The following is a 24853-nucleotide window of genomic DNA, read 5'->3' as shown; positions in this document are numbered from 1 at the left end:
TTGTTTTGGCAAGATTTGATCCTTCTTTATTTCAGCTGAAGTATACCAGGGCCTTTATGCTCTGCTTTTTTCAGTCCAGTTCAAAATGTTTTTATAAGAAAGGGTTGGTATAAATAAGCCTTTAATTATGATTTCAAAGTAGCAACTTAAAAATGCTTTGTCCTTTTAGTGTAACACAATACTTACTCAAGTAAATATATTTACAACCTGGTATTTTGTTTATTTCAAGATGTAATGGTGAAAAAAATCCATTCCATTTGACATTTTCTGTTCAAAAAAGTTATTTAAAACAGCTATTTATTAAAGGTTAATCTTGTTTAAGTATATACAGTCACTTTTGTCCAATTTATTCGATGCAGATACCAAAATTGGATCTTCATCTTTGACCCAGGTATGTTTTTGAAGTTTTACAAAAATGTAAACACAAATGTTTGCATTAAACAGTGAGTAAACCCATTTTAACATGGAACTATTAAGTTGTCTTAATTTTTATAGCTATGAACATAGACCATTTACATAATAACATTTGAAGGCAATGTGTTTGTTCACTTTTTTTGTTGTGTTTACTTTTACCAATGTCTGTGACATACATGTAAATGAGCAAACTTTCTTGCAAAAACACTAAGCACTGGTTTCATTGCAGTAATTGGGACAGTCCCTCCAAGAGGTGTCACTATGTTACTATTGATGTCTTGTGAACAGATGATGTCTAATGTTTTGACTGAATGTTAGTGATGCCTAATGAGTCTAACTGGTCCTATATGAGAAAACTGCTCATAATTTCATCGGAAGGGCCACTATTAGGGGATGTCAGACTGAATCATTTTGCCCTTGATGACAATTGTTTTTCATGTAAAATCCGCTCATCATGAGAGAATCTGCTTTGCAGTTTCAGTCATTTGGTGAGTAGAGGATGGGGTCTGTGGTTGAGCCCATGATCCAGTTTCAATTGCTTCAGTTCTGTATGGTTCTTGTGTGTTTTATGTGCTTAGCATACTGTCGATAGCAATCTTGGTTGGGTATAATGGTTGTAGAATATTCTGATCATAATTTTAAAAATCATAAAAACTTTGATTCATTATTATTAGGATTTTTATTATTATTCTTATAATTCATTTTCTTGTCGGCTTAGTCCCTTAATTAATCCAGGGTCGCCACAGCGGAATGAACCGCCAACTTATCCAGCAAGTTTTTACACAGCAGATGCTCTTCCAGCCGCAACCCATCTCTGGGAAACATATTATTATTATTATATAATAATATTATATAATTATTATATAATAATATTATTATCCACACACATATTTACACACACAGTCATACACTACGGACAATTTATCCTACCCAATTCACCTGTACCGCATGTCTTTGGACTGTGGGGGAAACCGGAGCACCTGGAGGAAACCCACGCGTAGGCAGGGTGAACATGCAAACTCCACACAGAAACGCCAACTGAGCCGTGGTTCGAACCAGCCACCTTCTTGCTGTGAGGCGACAGCACTACCTACTGTGCCACTGCCTCGGCATTATTATCATTATTATTATTATTATTAATATTATTGTATATTATATTATTATTTAATGAACTAATTGATGTATTTATTTATTCATTCATTCAAAGCTGAAAAAATTGTAAAATGTATTAAATTAATACCAATAAATATGCTTTTAACACACAAGTTTTATTTTGTATCAATTGAAATAAGAGTTTGGCCACCTAATGGCCCATTTTGAAAGAAGGTTAAGTGAAAACACAAAGTATGTTAACCATGAAATAAGAGAAACTCTCGGTTTTCCATTTCAAAATGGCAGGTTTGTCAAACTTGAGAAAGCAGTGTAAAGCCTGGTTTATACTTCTGCATCAAGTGATTGTCGTGACCCACGACGCATGCAACGCGCGTAGCTGTGCATTAAGGGCCGGTTTACACTAGTGCGTTTGCGTTTTAGTTTTAAAACGGCGTTTTAGATAAAAAACGATCCTCGTCCACACTAGCATTTCACCTAGCGTTTCTGAACATATCTCCGTCCACACTACACCACCAACGTATATCACGTGACCATTCTCGCACTCTGGGCATGCACGTAGTATAAACAGGAAGCATGTGTCTCGCTCTGCATTTGGTTATAGTTAAACAAAAAATGCCGGTTGAACAATGAACACGATGGCAAAGAAAGCAAGAGAAGTATTTTTGTGGACAGACGACGAGGTTGATTTACGTGAGAACAGCAAATGCGAATGGCATTCGCGAGAGAAATTTGAGATCTGAAAAAGTGTACAAAGTGGCCTCTGTCAGATTTGCGAAAACAAATACTGCTAAAAAGTAGATTCTGGGACATATTTTGCGCTCTCCAGAAATATATATAGGGGTACAGTACATAATCAGAATGACCCTGGATTAGTTGTTTTGGTCATTCTAAAAATGCACTGAAAAGTCCGTCATCAAAATGGTTTTATATGTTTACTAGTCTTGAACACCTGCGCTCCCAAAGAGAGTTCTTGTGCCTTCAAAAACCTTCATTGCGTTTGATTTACGGTTCGGTTTTCAAAAAAACTGTTTTTTAATGGAAAATTATGTAAACATTACAGCATTCATACAGCGATTTATGGTTTTACCCCCTTTTTTAAACATATACTATACATAAAACATTATAAATAAACGTTGCATAATACAAATAAAACAGATTTAATATGAATTTCAGCAAATAAACACCCTTAATGTGTTTATGTCTTTATTAAGATTTTCATGGTGATGTTTATATTCATTTAGGAAAACTCCTGAGATAAATAAGTTATATGTCTGAACTTTAATAATAAATTTATATAGAAAGTGCGCTTCCCACCTCAAGTCGCAATGACTTTTGGGTCTTCCATAGCAAGTTCGGTGCTCAAGTCTGCATCGGTGCGTCCTCGATATCAAGAACACATCCGGGAACTTAAACGCATCCTCCGTTCTTGCGGTCTTGAGTTTTGGAACTAAACTTTGGCAGTTGATGATGACGTTACACAAGGACGCAAGATCGCTGAAGAATGCATATTGAGAAACAGCTTTATTTGCAAATATTTTATGCAATATTCCAAGGCTAATTCACATCTTTAGATTGCTACGACCCTGGTGTAGGGTCAAGACCATAACAAAAGTACACCAGACAAATAAAATCACTTTTGTGACCCTTTGGAGTCGGGTTTATTTATTTGTCTCTTTTTTTTTTTGGGGTCTTTTTCTTTTTTATATCACCCAAAACATGAATCCAAACACCTTGGAGAGGACCCACAGAAAAATAATAAACAAAAAGTACACTCTAACTAAACACCAAAATGAAACTAGCTACACTAAACAAAATAACAGAAATAAAAATACTAAATCTACCCCCACCTCCCTGACTGTATAGAAACAGGAGAAAATATTTACATAAAAGAAAAATGTGGTGTCCAACCGCTACTATTTCTCACCATGTACAGAATTCAACATTTACAATATCAACAAACAAACCAAAAAACAAAACAATATCAAAATAACAAAAATAACATAGCAACAAAATAGTTTTTATATCACACTAAACGCAAAACAACACGCCAATCGACTCGCTCTCCCGCCCCACACCCATTTTACTTTTTTTAAAAGACACCCTGGGTCACACCAGCCAATCCCAGGGAATGTCATTTGCATAATTAGGGCGGGGTCTGCAGATGAAAAGAGAGGGAGAGAGAGAGAGACAGACAGACACACCTGCCAGCGCAACTAGATGAAAACATAGCTATTGATTCCAACATATTTAAGCAGTAAGAAAACTGTGCAAATTGTAACTATTGTAAAAAAAAAAACATCTTTTCTCCCTTCATGCAACTGAATCCCTATTCTATGATTTTTTATTCTGATTATTCTGCAATTTAGGCCCAATCCCAATTCTATTTTTGTACCCCTACCTTTTCCCCTTGGCCCTTAAAACTGAGTGTGAAGGGGAAGGGCTTTAAAATTTACCCTTAAAAAATGGGACAGCACTACAGCACCTGCACGTCATCATATGTCATCATGATCTCTTGCATCATATGAGATCATACGATTGCGACTGCTGTAGTTATTCCAGTTGTGTTATTTTTTTGGTATTTATCTTCAGGAAATCATTGAAGGCATATATTTTGCTATCATAATTGGTAACACTTTACAATAAGGTTCATTAGTTAATGCATTTACTAACATTAACTAATCATGAACAACACTTGTAGAGCATTTATTAATCATAATTGAACATTTACTAATGCATTATTAACATTTCAGTCCATGCTTGTTAACATTAGTTAATGCACCATTAGTTAACATGAACTAACAATGAACAACTGTATTTTCATTAACTAACGTTTATTAACATGAATAAATACAGTAGTAAATGTATTATTCATTGTTTTTTCATGTTAGTAAATGCCTTACCTACCATTAACTAATGAACCTTATTGTAAAGTGTGACCTCATAATGATATAATGCTGCAATAAGATCATAACTATACTGTGTATATAACACAGTGTTCATATTTATCTATGTAAACACACCAAAAACAACAACATTATAGCAGACACTGTAAAAAGCTCATTCTCAGCCACTAGACATTTCTAAAAGGGTATTCGAGTGTCATCGAGTGTCAGAATGTTGTGGGACTGCTATACCGGAGTTATTAAGGTAAAACATGAGCGCGGTTATGAATGTATTTAAACATGTGCTTGCTTGTTGTAAAAATTCATAATAATGACAGAAAATACTAATTAGTAGGGATGTAACAATATTGTAAATACCGTCATACCGCAATAGTAATTTTTTTCAATATTACCGTAGGCGCATGACTCAATAATACTACATTTCTGAGAAAAGTTTGCTTAGGTGAATGAAGCGAACAGGAGGTAGCGGGAACTACAATTCCCATCAGCCTAGGCGTGGCCATCATCCTTTGCGGTCTGTTGTCACTATAGATCCAGTAATGCGGAAATGGAGTGTGTTGCTAGTAGCGGGGAAGAAAAAGAGCTGGAAATGATCTAACCTAAAGCAGGTTTTAAATCAGATGTGTGGAAGCATTTCGGTTTCTTTCTAAAAAGATACGAAAAAGTAGAAAAGGTGACAGACAAAGAAAAAAACAATATGCAGGCACTGCCAGACTGTGGTGAAATATAAGTCGGGAATACGACTAAAAACAGTCATGGGGACTGCAGAACACAGCACACTTGTTAGATTGATGCAGACATTGACTTGTACCGCAAAGAGACCTCTATCTCACTCATGGCTTGTCCTCTCAAGTGGTGGAAAGACAATGCACAACGTTACCCACTGCTGTTGACCTTGGTTAAATCATATCTTTCTGTCCCAGAAACCTCAGTCCCAAATGAGAGTTTTTTTTTCTGTTGCAGGGGACATGCCCAGAGATCCCAGCTTTTGCCAGATTATAGTTATATGATAATTTTCCTTAAGAAAACCCATCTCTATCTGAGTGAGTGAGTGATTAATTGTTGAATGTGACGAGTTTTCAACAATACTAAATTTAAACTTTATTTTTTTAATATGGTTTAATAGTTTTTTGCTATTAAAATTTAAAAATTGAAGTTCCTGTTTCAAAACTTACAGATAGATGGCTAATTTGTATGTCATTGAAATGTTCAGTATTAAGGTAAATAAACACATTTGGCACTTTTTTCGAGTCTTTTCATTAGTTTTGTTTTTCCTGTAAATTCTTCAATAAATACCGTACCGTGCCATTCATACCGAGGTATTACCGTACCGTGAATTTCTGATACCGTTACATCCCTACTAATTAGTGAATCTCCTCACTTCCAGAAGCAGCTATCCTGCCGTTGTAGCTGGTGTATTCTGGGAAATTTTCTTACCCTTTGGTTTCGAGTGTGCCCCTGAAAAATCTCTGTTCAAAGGGGCATCTACCCCTTCCCCTTAGCCCCACGCCTTCAAGCTGAAGTGAATTGGGACACTCCTACCTCTTCACGGGAACGGGGGAAGTGCTAAGGGGAAAGAAATGGGATTGGGGCTTAGACTGCGACTGAAGATCTCTCATCCATGCTAGTTGTCTGTGAATAAACAGATCCTGTGGCCTGTATGATATAACTCTTCATGAACTGCAGTCTGCTGAACGGTGTTCTGTTCAGAAGTCTGAAAAGATGCTTTCTAAATTTTTCTCCCACGAACACATAGAGAAACGGATTCACACAGCTATGTGAGTACGCCACAGCTTCTGTGATCTGCAGACTTAAAGTGATCGCCTTACTGCTTTCACAGGAATGAGTTAAGACTCTTTTCAGCTCCAAGGCTTTAAAAAAAGCTGCAATGTTATATGGAGCCCAGCAGCAGAAGAAGACCACCATCACCACCACGACAAGACGCATGGCCTGCCTCCTGGATGAGCGAACGGTCAGCAGTTTGATGAGAATCATCGAGTAACAGAATCCTATTACAGAAAGTGGGAGGATTAAACCTATGACGTTCATTTTAAAGATTCCGGCTGTCTTTGAATCATGATACGACAATTGATCAGTCGTCGAATAAGACGCACAAAGAGTTTGATTATTTGTAACTGTGGTTTTGAGGTGTATCAACTCGGGAAAGGATGCAGTGACAGCAGCGACCCATATGACTAAACTAGCTAAGATCCCGTATGTCTTTGTTCTGACTTTCAAGGCGAACACAGCATGAACTACAGCAAGGTATCGATCGACGCTCATCATTACAATGAAGAAAATCCCACTGTAGAATCCTATGTGGTAGACACTGAGCACCATAGTGCACATAGGACCTCCAAAGATCCACTGGTCTCTGGCATAGTGCGCCAGGAAGGGAAGTGAGGAGACCAAGAGCAGGTCAGCTATAGCCAGGTTCAGGAGACAGATATCAGTCATGCTTCTCAGCTTGACACCCATCAAAACCACCCAGATAACCAGAGCATTACCCAGAAAGCCCACCACAAAAAACAGGGAGTATAACACTGGGAGGATGCTAGCTCCATGTGCTGGATAAACACAGGGTGCTGAGTCAGGATCAACAGAGTTGTAGTAATCATCATAACTGTAATGAGCAGGGGTAGTTGGCTGATCGCTAACTGGCTCATCCATGTTTGGTCTTGAAAAGGAAAAAAATATATATGTAAGCAAAACAGAGCTCCATCTTTACAATAATACAATAATATGATATGACCTCACATGTAAGATGTATAACCATTCAGATCAGGGATGCTGCTGTTTTCCATTTCAGTCCACAGAGACTGTGCAGCGATGCTGTTCGTGACAGAAACCAAAAAAATGTGTGAATATCTGAACATCAACCTTAAATAAGTGCCCTCATGAAATTCATAATCTGCTTTGCTTCACTGCTTAAATCTAATATCTGAGCTTGGACCCCAAAACTAGTCATAATTGCTTGTGTATATATATTGGCAATATCCATGCATTTTATGGATCAAAATTAATTATTTTTTATGTCAAAAACCATTAGAATATCAAGTAAATGTCATGTTCCATAGAAGAGATTTTGTAACATTTTCTTACTGTAATTATATTAAAACCCTGTTTTAATTTTTAAACAGTTTGTGGTTAAATATTGTCCGACACTAACATAAAAACAAAAATATTGAACTATATATAAAACTGAAAATTGACACTTACGACTGGTCTTGTGGTTTAAAGTCACAAATGTTGACTGATTAATACAACTAGCTTTTAACTTAGTAGAACAGCATTCAGTGTTCGCTTTCAGTTTTGAACTATATTGGGAGATGGTGTTTAATCTTACCTTAACAAGCCAGCTGTAGAACTCATGATCAGCGATCTAGAGGAGTTCTGACTGCGTAGAAAACAGGGAAATAGTGTTTAAGAATAACAATGCAAATAGATCACCTTTAATAAATCAAATTATTATATAAAGGTTATTTATATAAATATAAAGTAGACGGAACTATGATAGATAGATAGATAGATAGATAGATAGATAGATAGATAGATAGACAGACAGACAGACAGACAGACAGACAGACAGACATACAGACAGACAGACAGACAGACAGACAGACAGACAGACAGACAGACAGAAAGACAGACTACCGGTCAAAAGTTTGGGGTCGAGTTTTTTTTTCTCTTTTTTTTTAAAGGAAATTATTCTGTTCATCAAGTCGGCATTTATTAAATGTAAAAAATAAGTTTAATTGTTAAATACTTATTTATTAAATATTTAGTTATCACTTATTATATGTATTTTCAAATGAAATTATTAGTCCAGTCATTATTGCTTTTATGACTATTACCATTATAAATAATAATCGTAATAATATTAATAATGACAACAACAACAATAATAAATATTAAAGTGATTTCTGAAGCATCTGCATAATAAAGCAGAAAATTCATCTTTAAGATTACTGGAATAAATAACTAAATTAAATGATATACTATTTTTGAACAGTTATTTTATAGTGCAATAACATTTCACAATTTTACAATTTTTGGATTAAATAAATGCGGCTTTGATGAGCAGGAGAAGCTTATTTTAAAACATTTAAAAATCCTACCGACCCCAAACTTTTGACCGCTAGCGTGTATATGCTATTCATATGCCTGTTTAACGTCACAAGTGGATATATTTAAATGAATGTTTTGTTAATGTACACATAACTAAACAAGCACTAGTGTTTACTGTAATGTACCCAGGGTGGAAATATGTTCATTGTTAGTTCACGATAAGAGTATCTGAACATTCATGTTAAAAGACTGAAGATTTTCTAAAATAATACACTTTAATGTTTACTGCAGAGTTAATGCACATACACTGTTCAAACGAATAAAACAAAGTTATGTATTGTTACTGATGTTCGTCGTTTGATGACTAAGAAAATTTGCTTTGCTTTGACCCTTTAGTTTTTGAACTTTATTCAGAGATGGTGGTTGGTCCTACCTCAACAAGCCAGTGGTAGAATTCATGACGGTGGTTTAGAATATTAATGCAAATAGATCACCTTTAAATGATTCCATTATTAAATATAAAGGAGACAAAGCTACGATTACATATTTATTTGTTAAAGTTTCATTCATGTACATATAAATGAACAAAGAACACAATGTTTTACAGTAATTTACCCAGCATGGAAAAATGAAAAAAAAAAAAAGCATTCATGTTAAAAGACTTTCTAAAATGTTACCCTTTAATGTTCACAGCAAAGCAAATGTTCGTCTTAGTCATTAAACAATGAACATCAGTAACTATAAAAACTTAGTTATCTTTATTTAAATAGTGTATGTGCGCACACTTTTTTACATTAAGTTTGTAGTAATATATATATATATATATATATATATATATATATATATATATATATATATATATATATATATATATATATATATACACTGTAATAAAATTGCACATACCTATACGGCTATACGCGCATCTATCTGTGGTGTAAACCACTTGTGAACTTGAGAATTGTTCTTTGACTTTAAATGTTTTCAACATCTGGTTTTCCGACCATACAAAAAGGTGTGAAACCATAACCATTCCTTCCATTACAAACTAAAACGTCAGTTCAAAGGATGGATGTTCGAAATCATATATACAGTGCTCTTCAGGCACATTCACAACAATCAAACACAGCATTTTAGCATACTATTTATAAAAAATAGGTCAAATCAACAATGTCCTTGAAAAGAGTACTCACGATTGTGGGATTGTGGTGTTTCCCTGTGACCTTCCAAGCGAAGAAAGGAAGTTGAGATCAGATAAGATCGAATCGTATGAGATCAGTCAAAAAATCATGATGTATTATAGTTTTTTTTTTCAGGCTATTGGTTTTCCTATATAGGTTAAGTGGGGTAGGGTCTTTTGCAGACTGCAGACTAGTTTCATACTGACTGCAGTAGCAATGAATCGATTGGCTCTCACCATGCTGCACGTTTTAAGAGGAAGTTACAGTACTAAAATGTTCACTCTATTTATAAGAAGAAAAGTGCAACACTCCACTTTAAATGGCTCAAAGTGCTGTAATGGCACAAAATAAATAATTAGGCTGAACAATATTCTATGTGAATAGTTAACCAGTTACAACATGAACAGCTTAGGTAGTCATAACAGCTGAGCAGTGGTGTTAGCATGTGGTTTGACACACTCTGAGTCTGCACACACCGACCACTTAAAAGCACTTTTAATTATCTGCCCAAACACAGCTTTACTTTTATAGTAAGATAGCCTCTTCTTTTCTTTAAGTTATTTATTACTACACTACATATGTGATGATTGTTAGCTAGACCAACTGAATTTGTAACACACTAATACAGAAAACATAAAACGCAATGAACAGGATGGTTTACCTTTGCTCTTTTGTGGGTTTTCGTTTGCCTTGCAAGAGTTGAGCTCAAATGTTCTGCAGTCTTTTTACTGTGAGAAAAAAAAGTGTTTCAGACTCAAGAGGCAAGCATGTAAAACGTGACTACATGTTTACATTTCTGAAGAAATCTACAGTGCTTGTTACATTGTTAGTGTTTTCTGTTCAATTGAAGGTTTTGTACTGGTCCAGAGATCACTCTCAAGGCTATAATATTCAACCCAGGCTCATTCTGAAAACGTAGTCCCGCGGACATTTCTGGAGACCACAAAATATGTCCCGGGAGGTATGTATTTTTGCAGCTTTAGTTTTTGCGAATCCGCGAGAGGGTGTGTGCTTTTTCATATCTCAAATGCCTCTCGCGAGTGTCGCTCTCACCCGTGCTGTTCTCATGTGAACCACCGGCGGCAGCTAACGACCGACTGAATGATTGACGGGGCGACCAGTCAATCCACCGACCTACCCTCCTCCTTCCCTAAACCCAAGCAATTATTTTGATTGACCCACTCGCCCACTTACTTCCCTAAACCCAGCCCACGGTTTACACAAGCCGTCCAGAAAAAGAAAAGCCTGCATCTGATTTTTACCAAGTTTTCGATTTTATCAATCACCATGTTGTTCACTAGTAAATTTTGATTTTTTTGGAATCTGTTTTTGTCTTACCTGATTTCTGAAACCGCTCTTCCACGGACGAACCCGGTCGTCGTCGTCATAATGGTGAACTCCTCTCTGCGTCTTAAGTCCGCCAACGAACAAGATGAGCTAACTGGACAAACTGGTTGCAGCGGGAAAGCCCGCCACACAGAGGTAAGGGGTCAGCCGGTGAGTGCCAAAAGGAATGGCATCACACCGCCCCGTAGCCAGGGCCGGCACGTCCATAGAGGTGACCTAGGCGGCCACCTAGGGCAGCAGTATAGAGAGGGCAACATCCGCGACACCTCCCTTACCACCCACATCCTCAGTTATATTCGCGCATAGGCAACAGAATAGAGAGGGCGGCATCAGCGACACCTCCATCAGCACCCGCGTGTCCTCAGTTATATCCGCACATAGGGCGGCAGAATAGAGGTCCATGACACCCGCGCGTCCTCAGTTATATCTGCACATAAGGCGGCACAGTAGAGGTCCACGACACCCGCGCGTCCTCAGTTATATCCGCGCATAGGGTGGCAGAATAGAGGTCCGCGACACCCGCACGCGCCAGTTATATCCGCACATAGGGCGGCAGAATAGAGAGGGCGGCGTCCGCGACACCTCCTTTAGCACACACGCATCCTCAGTTATATCCGCGTATGCCTGTAGCGTTTGCTTAAAAAAATTAAATGCAGCCATACATATTTCCGGCTACATAATGCACGGCCTCCAGAAACGTCCGCGGGGCTACGTTTTCAGAATGAGCCTGTGTTGATAATATAGTGTTAGCATGTGGTTTGACACACTCTGAGTCTGCACACACCGACCACTTAAAAGCACTTTTAATGATCTGCCCAAACACAACTTTACTTTTATAGTAAGATAGCCTCTTCTTTTCTTTAAGTTATTTATTACTACACTACATATTTGATGATTGTTAGCTAGACCAACTGAATTTGTAACACACTAATACAGAAAACATGAAAGCAATGAACAGGATGGTTTACTTTTGCTCTTTTGTGGGTTTTCGTTTGCCTTGCAAGAGTTTAGCTCAAATGTTCTGCAGTCTTTTTACTGTGAGAAAAAAAAAGTGTTTCAGACTCAAGAGGCAAGCATGTAAAACAGGACTACATGTTTACATTTCTGAAGAAATCTACAGTGCTTGTTACATTGCTAGTGTGTTCTGTTCAATTGAAGGTTTTGTACTGGTCCAGAGATCACTCTCAAGGCTATAATATTCAACCCAGGCTCATTCTGAAAACGTAGTCCCGCGGACATTTCTGGAGACCACAAAATATGTCCCGGGAGGTACGTATTTTTGCAGCTTTAGTATTTGCGAATCCGCGAGAGGGTTTGTGCTTTTTCATATCTCAAATGCCTCTCGCGAGTGTCGCTCTCACCCGTGCTGTTCTCATGTGAACCACCGGAGGCAGCTAACGACCGACTGAATGAATGACGGGGCGACCAGCCAATCCACCGACCTACCCTCCTCCTTCCCTAAACCCAAGCAATTATTTTGATTGACCCACTCGCCCACTTACTTCCCTAAACCCAGCCCACGGTTTACACAAGCCGTCCAGAAAAAGAAAAGCCTGCATCTGATTTTTACCAAGTTTTCGATTTTATCAATCACCATGTTGTTCACTCGTAAATTTCGATTTTTTTGGAATTTGTTTTTGTCTTACCTGATTTCTGAAACCGCTCTTCCACGGACGAACCCGGTCGTCGTCGTCATAATGGTGAACTCCTCTCTGCGTCTTAAGTCCGCCAACGAACAAGATGAGCTAACTGGACAAACTGGTTGCAGCGGGAAAGCCCGCCACACAGAGGTAAGGGGTCAGCCGGTAAGTGCCAAAAGGAATGGCATCACACCGCCCCGTAGCCAGGGCCGGCGCGTCCATAGAGGTGACCTAGGCGGCCACCTAGGGCAGCAGTATAGGGAGGGCAACATCCGCGACACCTCCCTTACCACCCACATCCTCAGTTATATTCGCGCATAGGCAACAGAATAGAGAGGGCGGCATCAGCGACACCTCCATCAGCACCCGCGTGTCCTCAGTTATATCCGCACATAGGGCGGCAGAATAGAGGTCCACGACACCCGCGCGTCCTCAGTTATATCTGCACATAAGGCGGCACAGTAGAGGTCCACGACACCCGCGCGTCCTCAGTTATATCCGCGCATAGGGTGGCAGAATAGAGGTCCGCGACACCCGCACGCGCCAGTTATATCCGCACATAGGGCGGCAGAATAGAGAGGGCGGCGTCCGCGACACCTCCTTTAGCACACACGCATCCTCAGTTATATCCGCGTATGCCTGTAGCGTTTGCTTAAAAAAATTAAATGCAGCCATACATATTTCCGGCTACATAATGCACGGCCTCCAGAAACGTCCGCGGGGCTACGTTTTCAGAATGAGCCTGTGTTGATAATATAGTGTTAGCATGTGGTTTGACACACTCTGAGTCTGCACACACCGACCACTTAAAAGCACTTTTAATGATCTGCCCAAACACAACTTTACTTTTATAGTAAGATAGCCTCTTCTTTTCTTTAAGTTATTTATTACTACACTACATATGTGATGATTGTTAGCTAGACCAACTGAATTTGTAACACACTAATACAGAAAACATGAAAGCAATGAACAGGATGGTTTACTTTTGCTCTTTTGTGGGTTTTCGTTTGCCTTGCAAGAGTTGAGCTCAAATGTTCTGCAGTCTTTTTACTGTGAGAAAAAAAAAGTGTTTCAGACTCAAGAGGCAAGCATGTAAAACAGGACTACATGTTTACATTTCTGAAGAAATCCACAGTGCTTGTTACATTGCTAGTGTTTTCTGTTCAATTGAAGGTTTTGTACTGGTCCAGAGATCACTCTCAAGGCTATAATATTCAACCCAGGCTCATTCTGAAAACGTAGTCCCGCGGACATTTCTGGAGACCACAAAATATGTCCCGGGAGGTACGTATTTTTGCAGCTTTCGTATTTGCGAATCCGCGAGAGGGTGTGTGCTTTTTCATATCTCAAATGCCTCTCGCGAGTGTCGCTCTCACCCGTGCTGTTCTCATGTGAACCACCGGAGGCAGCTAACGACCGACTGAATGATTGACGGGGCGACCAGCCAATCCACCGACCTACCCTTCTCCTTCCCTAAACCCAAGCAATTATTTTGATTGACCCACTCGCCCACTTACTTCCCTAAACCCAGCCCAGGGTTTACACAAGCCGTCCAGAAAAAGAAAAGCCTGCATCTGATTTTTACCAAGTTTTCGATTTTACCACATTCTCACCGTGTTGTTCACTCATAAATTTCGATTTTTTTGGAATCTGTTTTTGTCTTACCTGATTTCTGAAACCGCTCTTCCACGGACGAACCCGGTCGTCGTCGTCATAATGGTGAACTCCTCTCTGCGTCTTAAGTCCGCCAACGAACAAGATGAGCTAACTGGACAAACTGGTTGCAGCGGGAAAGCCCGCCACACAGAGGTAAGGGGTCAGCCGGTAAGTGCCAAAAGGAATGGCATCACACCGCCCCGTAGCCAGGTCCGGCGCGTCCATAGAAGTGACCTAGGCGGCCACCTAGGGCAGCAGTATAGAGAGGGCAACATCCGCGACACCTCCCTTACCACCCACATCCTCAGTTATATTCGCGCATAGGCAACAGAATAGAGAGGGCGGCATCAGCGACACCTCCATCAGCACCCGCGTGTCCTCAGTTATATCCGCACATAGGGCGGCAGAATAGAGGTCCATGACACCCGCGCGTCCTCAGTTATATCTGCACATAAGGCGGCACAGTAGAGGTCCACGACACCCGCGCGTCCTCAGTTATATCCGCGCATAGGGTGGCAGAATAGAGGTCCGCGACACCCGCACGCGCCAGTTATATCCGCACATAGGGCGGCAGAATAGAGAGGGCGGCGTCCGCGACACCTCCTTTAGCACACACGCATCCTCAGTTATATCCGCGTATGCCTGTAGCGTTTGCTTAAAAAAATTAAATGCAGCCATACATATTTCCGGCTACATAATGCACGGCCTCCAGAAACGTCCGCGGGGCTACGTTTTCAGAATGAGCCTGTGTTGATAATATAGTGTTAGCATGTGGTTTGACACACTCTGAGTCTGCACACACCGACCACTTAAAAGCACTTTTAATGATCTGCCCAAACACAACTTTACTTTTATAGTAAGATAGCCTCTTCTTTTCTTTAAGTTATTTATTACTACACTACATATTTGATGATTGTTAGCTAGACCAACTGAATTTGTAACACACTAATACAGAAAACATGAAAGCAATGAACAGGATGGTTTACTTTTGCTCTTTTGTGGGTTTTCGTTTGCCTTGCAAGAGTTTAGCTCAAATGTTCTGCAGTCTTTTTACTGTGAGAAAAAAAAAGTGTTTCAGACTCAAGAGGCAAGCATGTAAAACAGGACTACATGTTTACATTTCTGAAGAAATCTACAGTGCTTGTTACATTGCTAGTGTGTTCTGTTCAATTGAAGGTTTTGTACTGGTCCAGAGATCACTCTCAAGGCTATAATATTCAACCCAGGCTCATTCTGAAAACGTAGTCCCGCGGACATTTCTGGAGACCACAAAATATGTCCCGGGAGGTACGTATTTTTGCAGCTTTAGTATTTGCGAATCCGCGAGAGGGTTTGTGCTTTTTCATATCTCAAATGCCTCTCGCGAGTGTCGCTCTCACCCGTGCTGTTCTCATGTGAACCACCGGAGGCAGCTAACGACCGACTGAATGAATGACGGGGCGACCAGCCAATCCACCGACCTACCCTCCTCCTTCCCTAAACCCAAGCAATTATTTTGATTGACCCACTCGCCCACTTACTTCCCTAAACCCAGCCCACGGTTTACACAAGCCGTCCAGAAAAAGAAAAGCCTGCATCTGATTTTTACCAAGTTTTCGATTTTATCAATCACCATGTTGTTCACTCGTAAATTTCGATTTTTTTGGAATTTGTTTTTGTCTTACCTGATTTCTGAAACAGCTCTTCCACGGACGAACCCGGTCGTCGTCGTCATAATGGTGAACTCCTCTCTGCGTCTTAAGTCCGCCAACGAACAAGATGAGCTAACTGGACAAACTGGTTGCAGCGGGAAAGCCCGCCACACAGAGGTAAGGGGTCAGCCGGTAAGTGCCAAAAGGAATGGCATCACACCGCCCCGTAGCCAGGGCCGGCGCGTCCATAGAGGTGACCTAGGCGGCCACCTAGGGCAGCAGTATAGGGAGGGCAACATCCGCGACACCTCCCTTACCACCCACATCCTCAGTTATATTCGCGCATAGGCAACAGAATAGAGAGGGCGGCATCAGCGACACCTCCATCAGCACCCGCGTGTCCTCAGTTATATCCGCACATAGGGCGGCAGAATAGAGGTCCACGACACCCGCGCGTCCTCAGTTATATCTGCACATAAGGCGGCACAGTAGAGGTCCACGACACCCGCGCGTCCTCAGTTATATCCGCGCATAGGGTGGCAGAATAGAGGTCCGCGACACCCGCACGCGCCAGTTATATCCGCACATAGGGCGGCAGAATAGAGAGGGCGGCGTCCGCGACACCTCCTTTAGCACACACGCATCCTCAGTTATATCCGCGTATGCCTGTAGCGTTTGCTTAAAAAAATTAAATGCAGCCATACATATTTCCGGCTACATAATGCACGGCCTCCAGAAACGTCCGCGGGGCTACGTTTTCAGAATGAGCCTGTGTTGATAATATAGTGTTAGCATGTGGTTTGACACACTCTGAGTCTGCACACACCGACCACTTAAAAGCACTTTTAATGATCTGCCCAAACACAGCTTTACTTTTATAGTAAGATAGCCTCTTCTTTTCTTTAAGTTATTTATTACTACACTACATATGTGATGATTGTTAGCTAGACCAACTGAATTTGTAACACACTAATACAGAAAACATGAAAGCAATGAACAGGATGGTTTACTTTTGCTCTTTTGTGGGTTTTCGTTTGCCTTGCAAGAGTTTAGCTCAAATGTTCTGCAGTCTTTTTACTGTGAGAAAAAAAAAGTGTTTCAGACTCAAGAGGCAAGCATGTAAAACAGGACTACATGTTTACATTTCTGAAGAAATCTACAGTGCTTGTTACATTGCTAGTGTGTTCTGTTCAATTGAAGGTTTTGTACTGGTCCAGAGATCACTCTCAAGGCTATAATATTCAACCCAGGCTCATTCTGAAAACGTAGTCCCGCGGACATTTCTGGAGACCACAAAATATGTCCCGGGAGGTATGTATTTTTGCAGCTTTAGTTTTTGCGAATCCGCGAGAGGGTGTGTGCTTTTTCATATCTCAAATGCCTCTCGCGAGTGTCGCTCTCACCCGTGCTGTTCTCATGTGAACCACCGGAGGCAGCTAACGACCGACTGAATGATTAACGGGGCGACCAGCCAATCCACCGACCTACCCTCCTCCTTCCCTAAACCCAAGCAATTATTTTGATTGACCCACTCGCCCACTTACTTCCCTAAACCCAGCCCACGGTTTACACAAGCCGTCCAGAAAAAGAAAAGCCTGCATCTGATTTTTACCAAGTTTTCGATTTTATCAATCACCATGTTGTTCACTCGTAAATTTCGATTTTTTTGGAATTTGTTTTTGTCTTACCTGATTTCTGAAACCGCTCTTCCACAGACGAACCCGGTCGTCGTCGTCATAATGGTGAACTCCTCTCTGCGTCTTAAGTCCGCCAACGAACAAGATGAGCTAACTGGACAAACTGGTTGCAGCGGGAAAGCCCGCCACACAGAGGTAAGGGGTCAGCCGGTAAGTGCCAAAAGGAATGGCATCACACCGCCCCGTAGCCAGGTCCGGCGCGTCCATAGAGGTGACCTAGGCGGCCACCTAGGGCAGCAGTATAGAGAGGGCAACATCCGCGACACCTCCCTTACCACCCACATCCTCAGTTATATTCGCGCATAGGCAACAGAATAGAGAGGGCGGCATCAGCGACACCTCCATCAGCACCCGCGTGTCCTCAGTTATATCCGCACATAGGGCGGCAGAATAGAGGTCCATGACACCCGCGCGTCCTCAGTTATATCCGCGCATAGGGTGGCAGAATAGAGGTCCGCAACACCCGCAAAAGCCAGTTATATCCGCGCATAGGGCGGCAGAATAGAGAGGGCGGCGTCCGCGACACCTCCCTTAGCACACACGCATCCTCAGTTATATCCACGCATAGGGCGGCAGAATAGAGGTCTGCGACACCTCACTTCATTTTCATAACCAGTCACTTTCGTTTTCACAGTAGGGTTGAGGGCGGCATGATCGTTCTTTGCCTAGAGCGGCAGTTCAGCTTGCTCCGGCCCTGCCTGTAGCGTTCGCTTAAAAAAATTAAATGCAGCCTTACATATTTCCGGCTTCATAATACACGGCCTCCAGAAACGTCTGCGGGTCTACGTTTTTAGAATGAGCCTGTGTTGATAATATTCAAATATTTCCATTCAATGCAATTTTTGAGCCTGCATCTTCCAACAAACAAAAAGCAATAACACTTTACAATAACAGTATATGAATAATGATGTGTTATAATGTAAACTAAACATCACTTTATCATGAACTAATAATGATTTAATGCATGCACTATTCATGACCTAACTTTAACTACAACATGAGTCAGGTGAGTTCATGTGTGCAAAATGTAACTATCATGAACTCATGAGCTATTAATATATAATTATGTCATGACTTTACTTCACACATCATCATTAACTCATCCTTAAAGGGGAAATGAAGCACACAGTCAAGTTCACATTATTTTTTAAATTGGATTCCCCTTTAATAAAAATATGTTAAACAAGCTCGATTAATGTAACCATTTAGAAGTGTCTGGCGTCACATCTGATGCTTGTATTTGCACCAGCTCCACTTCTACAACTGTTAAATTAGGCTGTCCAGTCTCCGTGTTCTGTCCTTTACTTCCACTGTTACTGTTCAGCTGAGGAAACAGAACCAACCCTGTGACATCAGGCACAGCGACATTCCAAAATGGCGGGGCTCTGTAGGTCTAAAAGCTATAGTGAAACATGTTGTTTTCTTCTAAATGGTTACATTAATCAAGGTTGTTTAATTTATTTTCATTTAGGAAGAATCCAATGTACAAAACAATTTAAACTTGACTGTGTGCTTCATTTCCCCTTTAACTACTTATGGATTCCTTTTGCACATCCGTCTAGTGTGTTTACACTGAATAACAACAGAACTTCAGTCTGCGTCGACTTGAACAGTTTAAACAAAGAAGTTCATGAATAGTTAAGGATGACTTAATGATAATGATTATATATTAACAGCTCATGAGTAGGCCCACACAGAATCTGAGCGCGCTGAATTCCGCAGATTTTTAGCCCTTCAATAATTCTGTTTATTTACTTGAGTAAATGTGTGTAAATCTATATTTATTCAGTTTTTAAATTAATTACAGTAATATTTATATTTCAGACTTATATAAAAATGTCCATCTGATTTATGTACAATGCAGTTTGTAAAGTAATATTTTCTGTCTTTTAGTAGAGATATTACATATGACTTGCTTTGTTTACCAAAAAAAAGTGAATCTAATTGGATTTGCATTGTAAACATTCAATAAAAGTTAAAAAGATATTATTTTTTAAATTCACATATTTAGGTTTTAGTTATGATACTCCAATAGTAATTGCGCAGAAATCCGCAGATTTTTACAAAAATTCTCTGCAGAAATGGCCAAAAACGTCCGCAGATTCTGTCTGCATAAGACATAAGATACATTTAGCTTAAACTTAAATGTTAATTAATACATTATTTAACTCATCATTAATTCATAATAATGTTTCGTTTAGATATTAATACCCAGTTACCCAAAAAGCCAAAAGTCTGATAAATCAAATTTCTCCTCTTCTCAGCAAGCCAATTAATAAGAGGAGAATGTTTAAACTGCATAACTTACCTGAATTTAGGTAGCTGCAATATATAAAAGAAATCCATAATTTTATGGTTTATTTCCGGCAGCTGGGGTGACGGAAAAAAAAGTAATATAACGGCTATTAAATTACAGAAATATACCATAAAATAACGAACATTAAACTACAGAAATTTCCTTAAATTTAAATTTCAGGTAAATTTCTGTAATATAATATTTGTTATTTTAAGGTAAATTTCTGTAATTTATTTTATATTTTTCCAGCACCCCAGCTTTTTTACAGAGTGGTAACCAAACATCAAAATTATTTTTGTTCTGAGATTTTAAACATATATAACATACATGAGAAATTCCATGCAAATGTCAACCTTGCCATTAAAAAAAAGTTTTCATCGAAATAGCGAAACCATTTCAACATTTTTTGTGTAAGCAACTATTTACTTTTAAAATCCGCAAAAATGTCTTTGTCAATTATATTTGATTAATCAAAGTCACACAAGTGTCAATTTCACATGTGTCACAGAACAAAGCTTTTCCATTTTAAATGCAAAGATTTTAAATAAAATAAAATCAACTATTTTTTTGTTCTATGGTGGGCCAACTCGTATCTTTTTGATTAGCATTGTTTCTTTTGGGTTGTGCTGTTACATTCACAGAATTTCTACAAAGTATGTTGTAAACTGTAAACTCACATTTTTTTTTTTTGTCACGTCCATAAATTATATTTATTTTCCTCATTTAGAACATAAACAATGTTTACAGATTGATATTTTTCTAAACCCACAACTCTGTGGTTAGTTGTTTGAAAATATAATCAGATGTTTCAATATAATGTTAACATATACTTTCTCTGTGAATTTATGCTTTGAATTTTTACTACAAATGTCACATCCAAAATGCTGGAATTGCTGAGTGCACTCAGTTTTTCTCTTTGCTCAGTGAAAAACAAGTACTTCAGTAAAATCCAAACAATAAAGTACTGAAATCGTGTCAGAGTAAAAAAATGTTTGCCAATGGTACTTGCCTTTTCAGTTTTTTGCAAGAGAATTAATTAATGGTGAAAAGAAAAAAAAATAGTTGAAGCCTACCTGAAAAGAGAACATGTGACCAAACTCAGATATTCGAAGAATAGGTGTGATCGACTTCTACTGTTGTTCTGCAGTTTTTATTCATGCATCCTCCCTTTCTTTCCTCACTTCCCTTTATCTGTTCCTTTTCTCACATCTTAGCTCCACTCACTAGAGGGAATTATTTAAGGAAAGAAAGACAACGACAAAGAAAATCGAAGATTTTTTACAAGGCATACATATATATACAGGGCAATCTGTGCATCACAATAATCCTTTTATTTACTTTCATTGGTGATGACGTAATTGTGGCGTAATGATGACGTATTTATTTTTAGCTGCATTTTTTTTTAAGCCTTAAATAAAAATACTGTTTTTGTATGAAGCTACAAGTTTGATCAAAGGTTTACGAGCGATTTCTTTGTAAATTTGTAACTAAAAACTAGAGAAAAGGTGGATTGGATGACTTGGTGAAAATAATTGCAAGTACTGGCCGTACTGTTGAAAATATCACCACTGTCAAAGACATGGTACTGAGCCAAGATGCAGAAGAAGAAGGTAATGTGGTGATATATATCAGGTGAGGTGGAAAACATATACATATCATATAATTTCATCTGTTTGCTATTTAATTACAAAACTGTAGGTATTGAGACGAAATTCTGGCAGAATTAACTTTGCTTGCATTTTTTATTTTATTTTTTTTTAGATATGGTGTATATATATGTGCAATCAATGAAGATTGGCCACCAGCCCAACAAACAATTTCGTGCTTAATAGATGTCTAATAGACATCTGAACATAGATAGCTTGACTAAAACAAGGCCAAATTTGGGCTGTTAGTGAAAATCTAATAGACATTGAAGAATAGCCCATAACTAGACTAGTCATCAAATAGACAGATTAGACAGACTTTATATGTGTAGTCATTCATTTCTGTTTATTTGATCACTATTCTAGTTTTGGTTTTAGTCTATATATATATTTATATACAGTTGAAGTCAGAATTATTAGCCCCCTTTTGATTTTTTTTTCTTTTTTAACTATTTCCCAAATGATGTTTGACAGAGCAAGAATATTTTCACAGTATGTCTGATAATATTTTTTCTTCTAGAAAAAGACTTATTTGTTTTATTTTGGCTAGAATAAAAGCAGTTTTGAATTTTTTAAAAACAATTTTTGGGACAAAATTATTAGCCCCTTAAAGCTAATTTTTTTTTCCGATAGTCTACAGAACAAACCATCATTATAGAATAACTTGCCTAATTACCCTAACCTGCCTAGTTCACCTTATTAACCTAGTAAAGCCTTTAAATGTCACTTTAAGCTGCATAGAAGTGTCTTGAAAAATATCAAGTAAAATTTTATTTACTGTCATCATGGCAAAGATAAAATAAATCAGTTATTAGAAATAGGTTTTTAAAACTATTATGCTTAGAAATGTGCTGAAACAATCTTCCCTCCATTAAACAGAAATTGGGGAAAAAAATAAACAGGGGCGCTAATAATTTAGGGGGGCTAATAACTCTGACTTCAACTGTATATATATATATATATATATATATATATATATATATATATATATATATATATATATATGCATACACACACACACACACACACACACACACGTGTGTGTGTGTACAGGGGTTGGCCAATTGGTGTTGGAAGTTTCATGGATAAATTTAACCTGCCTCCCAGCATGCATTTTTTTTTTTTTTTAAAAGATGTCTAATAGATGTCTAATAAAGGTCAGTGAAAATCTAATAGACACCTAAGAATATGGCAAAACTAGACTAGTCATCAAATAAACAGAAATAAATGACTACACAAAGTCTGTCTAATCTGTCTTTTTGATGACTAGTCTAGTTTTGAGCTATTCTTAGATGTCTATTAGATTTTCACTGACAGCCCGAATTTAGCATTGTTTTAGCCGAGCTATCTATGTTCAGATGTCTATTAGACATCTATTAAACACACAATTGTTTACTGGGCTGGTGGCCAATCTTCATTGATTGCACATTCCACCAGTAAGGGCAGTGTGTGAAGGTTTAATCAGCAGTGTTGGTGCATCTATGACTAAGACAGCAAGACTTTGTGATGTATCAAGAGCTACGGTATCCACGGTAATGTACATTTATTTAAACAAATACACTATCCTTCTCTCCTCAGTCTAGTTGTGTTGGTGCCAGAAATGTAGTTAGGGTTACTGAGAGAGTTTCTTAACACATGTACTTGCATTCCAATATTGTAACTGGTGTAGAAAAGGTTGCTGTGTAATTGCTGTGCAAATGATCTAGCTGGAAGTAAAGTTAACTCTTTACCTGAGGTTGCTGATGTACAATGTATGTCCTGCAAGGATGAGTTCAGCAGGAATTTCTGAATGTATTCCAGCAATGAGTTGTTACTCGAGCACAAGCTTGGACAACTGAGGATAAGTTTAAGCTTTTTTATAACTCGTTTTTAGAGAAGTGACTGATGAAACTAAAGTTGAAATGTTTGTTCCTCCAATGTGATTGTTTAGCCTAGCTTTGATTTTTCCATTCAGTAGGCAACAAATCAGTGCTTAACAAGCTGATGGAGCATGGTTGACGTAAATCCTCTGTGATTGAGAAGTTGGATTTGCCTAAATATGGCTTTACATATTTTTTAAGTGATGATGTGCTTATGCGGATATTGAATCCTGAGAGAGTATAACATGACTTGATTTCTGTATTTCAAGTTGTTCTTTCACATCCCTATCATGGGTATGTATTCATTATATAATGACTACAAACTTTCAGTACACTGAAAACCTGATATAATCTCTTAAACATTCCTTCTGGCCAGGAATAAAATCTTGTCACCATATTATCGTAAATGTAATTCTTGCTTTCAAGTAATTCAAGTTGTTTTACCAGCAACTTTAAAGCCAGTTATTGTGTTAAATGAGCTATTTGAAAACATGTGATAGACTGTGTTGGTCCATTGCAAGTCAAGACATTTGCATTTGTTGACTGATGGGATCTTTATCCAGTTTCCAGAAGCTGTACCCTTAGGCTGCCTGAAGACCCCCAACATTGTGAAAGCCCTTGTAAAATTCTGCAACACAATCGGTTTACAAAAGTCATTTAAACTCAATAGGGAATTGTAACAGGGTAAAACCAAAGACACTGTGACTGACAAACACACATCTCATTGCACTCGTACATAAAATACATACATAAATATGAATCTTTGTAGTGTTATCTGTATTGTGCATGTGTGTAATTGTGTAATGTATATATGTTGTTTTATTGTCAAGATTGGCATTGTGTTTTTGTAAAAAATATCACTTTCATGTCAAACAATAGCCCATATCATCTTCCCATTCACACTGAAATAAACACAGACACATTTTCTTTTAAACATCATTTATTAACCTAACATAGAAAGTTTACACACACTTACCAGTTTCCATTTCTCAACACCAAAACTGTTTACGTTTCAAACAATGACATTTGTACAGATTTTTCCCGCCTTCATGTCAGAGCAGCCATTTTCTATGACATCATGAGGGTCACGACCCCCTGGTCAGTGAATAAAAATCACAGTTTTGTTGTTTATATTTGTATCGGCTATTTGTATTTTGAGTTTTGTATGCATATTCATTTACTTGCATTAATTTATACTTTTATTTAATGTATTTTTTTGTCTACATGTTGACCTACAACCTGTAAAATGGTTGAACCCATGGGCGGGGCCAATAAGTTGTAGGAGTAGTTGTAGGAGTAGGTTGTGTGGTGTTGTGTCAGAGAGATTGGTTAACTGATTTTGTTCAGCTCATAGCTTTGATTTAGCTGAACAATCTTGTAAAATACTTTGTAAATATTGTAT

The 24853-nt window shown here is 38.6% G+C and overlaps 1 protein-coding gene across 9 annotated transcripts; it reads right to left on the bottom strand.

Moving 5' to 3' along the window:
* Positions 1-3157: 3157 nt before the first annotated feature.
* ccr8.2 (chemokine (C-C motif) receptor 8.2) lies at positions 3158-23547 on the bottom strand. Of its 9 annotated transcripts, none has more exons than XM_087286639.1 (8): positions 23323-23458; positions 21020-21169; positions 13650-13716; positions 10341-10407; positions 9692-9721; positions 7777-7827; positions 7188-7262; positions 3158-7107 (listed from the first exon to the last, which is right to left on the bottom strand). In XM_087286639.1, exons 6-8 carry the CDS (start codon positions 7800-7802, stop codon positions 6024-6026), a joined length of 1185 nt encoding a protein of 394 aa, XP_087142765.1. In that variant the 5' UTR covers positions 7803-7827; positions 9692-9721; positions 10341-10407; positions 13650-13716; positions 21020-21169; positions 23323-23458; the 3' UTR covers positions 3158-6023. The 9 variants fall into 9 exon arrangements, with proteins under 9 accessions (XP_087142765.1, XP_087142766.1, XP_087142763.1 ...); XM_087286640.1 differs by lacking the exons at positions 21020-21169; positions 23323-23458 and adding exons at positions 11995-12061; positions 15309-15446; XM_087286637.1 differs by lacking the exon at positions 13650-13716 and having other exon boundaries at positions 23323-23547.
* Between the last annotated feature and the right edge of the window lie 1306 nt (positions 23548-24853).

Source organism: Danio rerio, chromosome 16 (assembly GCF_052040795.2).
Source record: "Danio rerio strain M-AB ecotype USA chromosome 16, GRCz13ab, whole genome shotgun sequence".
NCBI lineage: Eukaryota > Metazoa > Chordata > Actinopteri > Cypriniformes > Danionidae > Danio > Danio rerio.
This window is presented reverse-complemented; position numbering and strand designations above follow the sequence as displayed.

Excerpts from the sequence above, each read along its gene's own strand:
- ccr8.2 (XM_087286637.1), bottom strand. The coding sequence starts at position 7,802 with ATGAGTTCTACAGCTGGCTTGTTAAG. Across the intron at positions 7,263-7,776 it reads TCTACAGCTGGCTTGTTAAG|CATCGCTGCACAGTCTCTGT; the intron begins GTAAGATTAAAC and ends TGTCACGAACAG. Across the intron at positions 7,108-7,187 it reads AATGGTTATACATCTTACAT|ACCAAACATGGATGAGCCAG; the intron begins GTGAGGTCATAT and ends TTCCTTTTCAAG.